The sequence below is a fragment of the Priapulus caudatus genome, unplaced genomic scaffold (assembly GCF_000485595.1).
Source record: "Priapulus caudatus unplaced genomic scaffold, Priapulus_caudatus-5.0.1 Scaffold97, whole genome shotgun sequence".
Lineage (NCBI taxonomy): Eukaryota > Metazoa > Priapulida > Priapulimorpha > Priapulimorphida > Priapulidae > Priapulus > Priapulus caudatus.
The window spans coordinates 213652-223306 of record NW_014577158.1 but is presented as its reverse complement, the minus strand read 5'-3'; the positions used below and the strand labels follow the sequence as shown (position 1 = coordinate 223306).

General features: G+C 42.8%; 1 protein-coding gene across 1 annotated transcript in view; it reads left to right on the top strand.

Moving 5' to 3' along the window:
• Positions 1 to 773: 773 nt before the first annotated feature.
• The window catches only part of LOC106805040 (glypican-6-like), a 90450-nt gene continuing 81568 nt past the window's right edge, over positions 774 to 9655 (top strand). Inside the window, exons 1-2 of the mRNA XM_014806510.1 lie at positions 774 to 1166; positions 5612 to 5770. Coding sequence (XP_014661996.1) covers positions 1001 to 1166; positions 5612 to 5770 — 325 coding nt within the window. The 5' untranslated portion in view covers positions 774 to 1000. The remainder of the gene's footprint in view (positions 1167 to 5611; positions 5771 to 9655) is intronic.

Below are 9655 nucleotides of genomic sequence, written 5' to 3'. Positions count from 1 at the left end.
GGTATATAACTATCTAGCTGATATGGTTAGCGTTAGGGTTAGGGTTAGGGTTGCTGTTGATTAGACTAGATGCTAAAACAAGTGACCATTAAGAGTCGTCTATCACTAGAGAACATTATTTATGATGCAACGCTACGTCATTGATATACAGCATATGATTGGCCAGAAGTTATATCGCTGGGACGAGTCTTGCCCTGTGTGACAGCTCAGACACACAATAAGAATACACAAGTAGCACGTAGAGACCCCGACCCGCTGTACACAAAATATCCGTAGAGCTCGATAGTCATATTATTGTGTAGGTACGCATGATATGTTATGCCGAGCTAGATAAAAGGCGAACTGCGCTGGGCTCAAAGCTCATTTCACATAATATTTTTAAATAATTAAAAGATATTTTGTTGTTTCGTTTATAATCTTTTTAATGTGTCTTTGTATGCTCCTTTTTCTTCCTACGTCCTCTTACTTTTTTCTCTTCTCTCTCTTTTTTTTGGCCGGCGTTTTGGGGGGCGACCGCCCCACGGCCCCCCCCCCCTGGCTACGCGCCTGGGTTCATTCGAGACATTATTATACATCGGTGTGCTCCTACCATAAAAATAATATAGATAACTATATATATATATCTATATCTATGCATATTTATTATCTCTATGACTATGGCTCCTCCTACCACGCCATGCTGCGATTGCGAACAAACTATTCAGTTACAAGTGAACGTTCTTTCATTCAAGCCGAGCAAATTTCCACGAGGGGCGCTGCAATCGCAAGTAAGACACGACAAAACATCGAGCAGCAGACGTAAGGAAGAAGTTGATCGAGGAACATGTTGAAATTTGCCAGGCATTTTCATTAGCGACTCACCGTAACCGATCGTGTTGTGCTTGTGTGATATATATATTATCGGTGTTTAGCTAGTGTATTATGAGCTACTCATCCATCGTATATATCGTGTAAACCGTGATCTGAGTGTAGCTCTATTTACTTCTTGCAAAAAATCAAAATGGCCGTATACAAGAACTGTTTCTGGTTGTGCGTTATCGTGTTATGTACCGTTTTGGCACCGTCGTGGTGTACTACATCGACAGCGGGGACTTGTACAAATGTTAAGCAACTTTATACGGATCGAGGATTTCACGAAATGGATGTCCCACACACAGAAATTGAAGGTAAGCGCCGCACAGTAATATCTAATTGTAGGAACGTAACACTGTCGCAAGCACATTCACGCCTCCACTTTTAAGCGTACTCATTGATTGTATAACTGTAATCGTCAATATATTTTTTATCCCTGAAGATAAAAACACATTTTGCACACGCCTGGCAGCCCAGTGTCTGTAGACTGTAGTCGATCACCCATAACTACGAAATAATCTGTCGTCATGTATGTTACTTCGACGAATTCCAGAAGTTCCTGACTGCCGTGAGCGACTGAGTTACTTGAGGTTCATGCATGTTTACTGTTATTAACTCATAACTGGTGTTATTTTAATATTCTAAAACTAGAAGCTAGATTGTAGAAGATGGGAAGGCTGTGATATTCATTGAAGCAGCAGTTTTTCAATTGTAATAACCGCGCTATTTAGTAGAAGTAATGCAGTATAAATATTATAATATTGAATTCTCTTCGTTCCTCTTTGGTTACTTGCAAAATTTAAGCTTTTTCGTCTGCGATCTACAGTGTTGATGTCTGTGAGATCCTCTGATCCACAGTCTATTTGATAAACTGTCTCTCTCCGTCTTCGGTATAGTCCCCTGGACTTTGAAGACTAATATTTATGAGGTTAATAGGTACCCTGTTTCTCCGCACACTTGTTAACAATCTTGTTAAAAATATGCCAAATGTGAGAGAAATTCGTTTCTGTTAATAATTCCTGTTACTAATTGAAGTACTATTTAGTACTAGATTTATTACTTAATACTCATAGTTTAACTATTGATTCTATAGAAGGATTACTGCTTATTTGAATTTATACGAGGGATACATACATTATATGAAGTAGTCAGTTATATGTTGTAAGTTGTTTGATTCGCGCATGCATTTCGGCGGGTGTAATAAATGCCACACAGGTCGTATCCTGTTTGTTCACTGATATCTGCCTGTCCGAACATGTATCTTACTTACGTGTATGTGAGGTTTTGTGCGCATTTCAGAACCGACAACAGTGGATCCTGTTATTGTTGTGTTGCAACGATGGTTTCTAATTAGGGCCATGGTCTTACAATGTCGTCACCCGTAGTGTGTTTTTGTGCCTTTGCTTTCAGTGGGTCACTTTTCGAGCACGTATTGTCAGGCGTCCATTCTTTACTCGCCTAATGCCTCAACACCTTTGCTGTGACTCAGTAGTTTATTGTCTTCCCTGAAAGAACAGAGATGCGTAGGAGCGGAAAATGAACAGAAGGCTTTCTGGTTATCCATTGGAAATCGTTAATGGGTGGCCGGTGTCTATTTATACTGGCGCGTTGTCATGTAAATCAGTCCGTGTAGTAGTAGATGGCTCGTGATAGATCATAGCGAAGATAAGACGGTTTTTAGGCGTTGTTACTCATCACCTGCCCACGCGACATTCTCCGGGCGTACCTTTCATACATACCTATCTACACACACACCCACCCACACCTACCTTTACCTATGTGTGGATTTATATCAAGATTATCTACTCTTGATATATATGGTACACCGTGAACCCCGGGACAGGGACCCCGGAACACACAAGCACAGACATTCACGCGAGCATATATACGTGTACCGTACACGTATATATGCTCGCGTGAATGTCTGTGCTTGTGTGTTCCGGGGTCCCTGCGTCGTTGCACAGGCTCTGTGTACATGATTTAATATTATCAAGTCAGGGTAAAGTATTTATCCTCTACCAATGTTACAATACACGCAACAGTTACAGTCATCTTGCTTTTAATACGACAAAGCGTTGGTAACGGGCAAACATAGGTGTGAAGTGCTGAGGCCTTACTGTATCTCATGTGTGTGTGTGTTTACGGTTATGTACACAAATCTACATCTACACAGTCACCAAGTTTGACGTTCATATCACTAATATAGTGAAACCTATATATCCCTTAGGCTTATTATCATCTACAAACTTATGTTACGTGCGTTGTCAGAACGATCCTTAAGTCACCGTCGAAATATGCGATTGAAAATATATAATTTTGCAACATGAAGATGTTGTTGTTAGAAGCATCGTTAAATTGCATCCCTCCTAACGAATTTACCGTCGCCGTAACTTGCTACTTGTTATCACGGAGCCGTGAAATGACGTTAGACGCTACTGCATATTTAAATGGTGTAGGCCATCTGTTGTAATGATGATAATTAGATGGATGAGAGCGATAACGTATTTCTACCTCTTTGATATGCCGTCAGAATACGTGCATGCGATGTGGCTTTCGTAATTTCCTCTTACGAGAAAATTCCAACGATATAAAACGCATAAAAATTTCTCCATTGCTTGAACGTAAGTAGCATTTTATTGCATATTTTTCCGTCATTTATAGTTTCGGTCGATTTACTACAGGGTAGGACGTATCGTAAAGTCACGGACAACCATTCATAGGCTGGGTAGTGTAGTTACGATCGCTCTTATAAATGTTTAAGGACCGAGAGGTTAAAACGGAGTTGACTCAGATATTCGTGATCATTCTAACAACACCAAGTGCTCCAGATTTCTCGGATCAAATTATATTACAATACAAGTACTGTACTAGCTGTACTGTCTGAAACCAATCAGGCAATGTTTTCATTATAATATTTATATAATACGTATAATTATATTTATATATGTACGTGTAGAGTCCACATAGCAATCATAACAGCGTTTTTGTGTTGCCATTACAAAACTGATAGTGAAATTGTAACGACATCATGTACCACAAACACGTGCGATAATTGGTCCCACGTATATTCGTGCATAATATTCATTTATTGTTTCCCATAAAAATGTGTTGTTTTATAGCTGCATTCACATTATCGTGGTTTTTCGGAATTAATAATTTCTGGTTTGTATTTTATGTGTAAAATCAATTGCGGTACAAGCGCACTGTGCGCTGTTTATTGGCGAAGTTCGTGCCTTTAACACGGTATAGGTAGCCATAACATAAAAGTTACCTAAATTATGCATTAGAATTGATTTTCACATTTTCCACGTGTACACCTTGTAGAAATAACGTACACCATGCGTTCACATGTAGAGAGAGGACACGTCAGAGAGATAGAGAAGGGGGAGGCGGGGAGAGAGGGGGGGTGAAAAGAGAGCGAAAAGAGAGCGAGAGAGAGAGAGTTGTGTATGTGTAGAAGGAGAGTGCGGTAGCCCGGGCACACACACTCAAGCAGCACACAGGCCCCGTGTTAGTATACATGTCTTCCTGCCTGCTGTACGTGCTGTTTATAAACTACATGTACACTGTGTGTGTGTGCGAGCCACATGTGTGCACATTTCATACCGTCGCCGTCGTCCTCAGCTAAATAGGAAGCAGACGCGTGCTTTGGCCCCATGTCTATCTATGTACGTGTCCATCCATGAGCACGTAAATCATCGCTTCTTCATCCCGAAAACGTTGAAAATTCTCTGAAGAAGGCGACGGATTTGGTTGGGCAGGCATGTGATGTTACCACCAGTGTTGAGGGGTAGTAATCTACGTGGTAGATCTAACTCCGTGGGAGTGCTAGCGGAAGACAACACCAGCTCACTTAAGTCCTACTCTAGGATCCCGGATTTGAATGTCAGGGTAAGGGTCGGGTAAGAAAGTGATAGGGGTAAGATGATGATGCTCATAGTTTTGTTCACCGGGGTCCCAATGTAGGACTGAATTCATCAGTCCCTTCGTCGAAGCTATCAAAGACTAAAGTAATTACTAATACTGCTATTCAAGTAAGCAGTCAGTGCCATTGTCGTTACGAACGTAGTTAGTTGTTCGCGCGTTCTTCGAGAGAGCGCAGAGAAATATTGTCGGATGGGAAGGAAGCTAACCGACCTTTTACGCGAAATATCCGCGCGCTTCTTAATTGCCCCGCGAATCTAAGCTGCGGGTTATTCCCGCTGGAACCAAAATTGGAAATCGATTTAACATTTAGCCCCGGCTGTTATTGCGTGTCCATCGGCGCATGTTTACCGCTATTGACTAATGGAGTTAATGCTACAGAGAATGCTAGCGGCCGCTTGTCGCGTGATATCGCGCCCCGTGTTTGCTGCTGGAGTATTATCAGAAATTTAACTACATTAATTTGGTAATTGTTTGATGAAAATGCCCATGCTATAATGTTGCAGTACGAATGTAACCCATGTTATGTTACGTCATGTTAAGTATCCAGCCATTTCATGCCGTGATGCACATGTACCAAGCTATGTTGTCGTCTGTATGACCCCATCCTATGTTGTGCACGTGTATACCATGCTATGTTGTGGTACGTGTGTAATCATGTTATGTTCTAGCACGTGTGCACTCATGTTATGTTCTGGTACGTGTATACCCATGTTAATATTGTTATGTCGTGGTACCCATGCTATATTTTGTCGCGCATCATATGTAACGCATGCTACGTAATTATATATAAGTTATAACTCATTCTATATATGTGTGTGTTTTTCGTTGGCAGGCGAGAATCTACGCATCTGTAAGACGGGGAAGACGTGTTGTACGGAGGACATGGAGATGAAGCTGTCCCGCTACTGCACGAAGGAATTCAGTCACCTGCTCGATGGATCGTTACAGGTGGTGAGGAGTCAGTTCACGAGACAGACCCGCCGCTTTGACGGTACGTAGTCGAATGATGGGTCGTTATCACGCGAAGGAATACTAGATACTATATTTGATGGTTAGGGTTAGTGATCATGGTTAGCATGGAGAGTCGAATGATGGGTCGTTATCACGCGAAGGAATACTAGATATTATTGGTTAGGGTTAGTGATTGTGGTTAGCATAGAGAGTCGAATGGTGTGAAGGTATGAGGGGTTATGATGTGAAGGTATAGTAGATATCTATTTGATGGTTAAAGCAAGCGTTATATATATATAAGTTAAGCGTTATAATATATATATTTATTTGTGTGGGTGCGTGTGTGTGTGTGTGTGTGAATGAATGAAAAACGATATAAAGTGTTGTTATACATACAGCCGTAGTGTGTGAGGGAGAGGAGCGAATATGATTGCGCAACCAGTGAGTGCGCGCTGTCTGTGGGTGGACTGTGCCGACATAATATTATTATCATAACAAAGCAAACACGGTCTAATCATGGGTGAGTTATTGGCAAGAACGCGGTGCATACTGATGCCGGGGTGGGGGAAATCTGGCTTTGAGTTTCTGTCGGGTTTTAAAATGATTTACGCTGGCACATATGCAGAGGTGAGTGAGAGGATAAATCAAATATCAAAAATCAAATTCGGTGCTAATGAATAATGTTCGTTGGCGAATTTGCCGTGCAGTAATAATTTAGTAAATATGCTGCGTTATTTTTTCGTTATTTAATCCAATATTATAAATGTAGTTGTAGTAAGTATTTAAAACAGTTTCTTCTCTTCTGTCTCTCTGTCTCTCGTTTCCTCACCTCCCTCTCGGACTCTCGCTCCATCATATCCTTTCCTTCTTCTCTCGCACCTTCTCTTTCCCCTCTCACACCTTCGACGGGTGAGCGCCAAGGGAAGACGTATGTAGTTGTTAACAGCCAACCTTGAGGGGGAGAGGGTGGTGAGGAAGGTGAAATGCATCGGTGGGGGGGGACGAAACCGCGCTTGCGTCGCGAGGAGAGAAAGAAAGGGACTTTAGCAAAAATGCACGCGCTTTTGGAAGAGCAAACACGTGCGGCTGCACCAAGTGCCGATATTGACGGGCGGGTGCTGGGGGTGGCGGTGTGCGCGGAGGACGTGCTGTCCATTCGCGAGGTGTGTGCCAAACCTGTTTCTAGGAAGTGCGTGCGCCGAGGGCAGTTTTGTGGGGTGGCGGCGGTAGTCGGGTATAGGAGTATATAGTAAGTGTTTTTGAAAGTGGATTTTTATTATCCCGTAATGTGCGGCGCTTGCCGCCTGACACGGGATTTTTTCACTTAATTGATTTTTTAAAGACTCGGCGTTTTCAGAATCGAGGGATTTCGCAGTCGTAGCCGTCATGAATCTATAATTTATTATTATATTTCTTGAATCCGATCGCTGGCGGTGTGTTAAGTAGTACTAGTATGAAAAATGGTCCCTCTTGTTGCCTTTATTTTACCTGCCTTGGCGCGAGATCTAGGGGTAGGGCGTAACACGACATAGCTTTTTTTGGCTCACCTGTGAACTGACCCATGTGAGCTGTTTTTGCTGTCTGTCAACAGTAGGCTTTTACCCGTGGAATGTTTAGTCTGGCGGTGACATTTGGTCTGAGCAACCGTGGGCGTTCTAGCCCTGAGTCGCTGGCTAGTGCTGGCCATTTATAAATCTTTGATGTGAAAGTAGGTTAGTATGTCCTGTGTGTTCTCTCGTTGTTAAGTTATGATTTTAATAAAGAAAAAAGTTCAAAAATAAAGAAAAAAAGTTTAAAGCTGAAGTTAGATTAAGCCGGGTGTCGTATGCATACATGTGTGTTTTCCCGCTGATTGTATTTTTATCACATGAATGAAATAATGAGAATTAGTTATAGATTTAACCAGATTCTTTTAAACTACGCTAGACTGTCGCCATAAGAATCACGACTTGAAAATGAGGTGACAATCGGCGTCTGGAATCAGTCTATACCAACACAGGTTCTGGTTAGAATTCAGAACCTAATCTAAAGTTTCGATTAGGTTGTATACGTGCATGGACCGTAATCTACCAATTAAGTCTCACAATAGCGCTAGCGAAATCTGTAATTACTCCACCATTGTCGCACTTGCGAAAAAATGCAAAATCCCCTCCCTTCTCTTCTCTCCTCCGAAGAAAGACTTCTCTTCTGTCGAGGCGGAGGGGATTCGGGGAAACGAATGGGTTTAGAGTGTGGAATTGGCTCGACATTATGCACGCTGTGTCAGTGTGAAGGAAGGGCTCGCCGCCTCTGCGTGCTCTTTCTTTCGGTAGGTGGAGAGAGAGAAGGGGGAGGGGGGAGAAAGAGAGAGAGATTCCGGTCAGAACGCCGCAGCTTAATCTATGCCTTTACTTATGTATTCAGGCATAAAAGCTTAGCCGTGTTTCGCCCGCCGGTAATTGCTAGCGTGCCATACAGCCACAGTAATCGGAGCTGTATCCAGCCAGCCAGCCACACGCTCGCTTTCCCCTTCCTCCCTCTCTCCTCTCCCTCCTCCCCGTCCTCATTGCTGTCTGAGCTCCCGTGACTGCAGCCCTTCCGTAATACCCACTAAGGTTTGCTGGGAGGACTGGATAGATTGACCTAGGAATAATGAGTGTAGGGGTGGTGGGTGAGGTGGGGTAAGAGGGGGTTAATACGAAGACTCTCCACCCCGCAGCATACGATCACAATTAGACGTGTAGATTTGTCAAGACTTAACCCCTCCCTCTCCCCGTAAAGGAAAAAAAACCAAGCTGCTACTAGTCGTGTCTCCTGTTAGGTAGGCTGTCTGTGGCGTTAGTAAACTTTCAAATCAGCGAGAAAGCTCGTGAAGTCTGCAGACGTGCGGTTATCTTCTGCAGGCACGCCTGCTTCTGCAGCACATTAAGTCGGCTACTTGCTATACCGTAAGACGTTTGACATTTTCGCCGTGTGGATTTTGAAAAGTTTCCCAGTTGCCAGTGTATATGCCATTCCAATATAATATTATAATAATCCAATTAAATCAATTCCAATATATAATCCTATAGTTACATTAACTCTGCTGCAAAGTCCATTGCTATTATTTCTATAAAGGGAGACTCTCTACTCGTACCGTGCATAATAATATTAAACATAGTCAGCTAACTCGTGCGGTGGAGACTGGCTAACGTAAGGCGGGGGGGGGGGGTCTGTGAGCATAACACAGTATTACTGCGTGTGTTTATTTCGTTATCTGTGGTCGCGGGTGTTTGTAGGTGTATAGGTCGTAGAGAGCGAGTTTTACACTCACATGCACCGCGCGACTACATGCACAACATCTGCACTGATCTGCACTGATCTGATCCGCGGGTGTGCATGTGATCTCGCGTAGACACGCACGCACACGCGTCGAGCAGGTGTGAGAGCGCGTGTGTGTGTGCGTGCGTGCGTGTGCGTGTGTATAGTCTCTGGGCTAGTAGGGGAGGAAGGGGGGATGTCCGACTGTGGCGCAGGTGTGGAGCACATGTGCAGTCATGTCCAGCTGAATCAGCATCAGTCATAAGACTCATGTAGTGTAGCACAGGCACTTGAAACGTTTCAATAAAATATAATGCTAAATAAATACGAAATATAATACTAGTACTACAAAATTCTTAATGACAATAATGTTTCTTTCACCTATTATTGCCGACAGTTTCCTGTCAATTCCGTGTAAATGCTCTATGCACACACACTAACGCCGCCATTGCTCACTGTGCACAGTGACTGTTAATATATATGCGCAATGGCGGCGTTAGTGTGTGTGCATAGAGCATTTACACGGAATTGACAGGAAACTGTCGGCAATAATAGGTGAAAGAAACATTATTGTCATTAAGAATTTTGTAGTACTAGTATTATATTTCGTATTTATTTAGCATTATATTTTATTGAAACGTTTCAA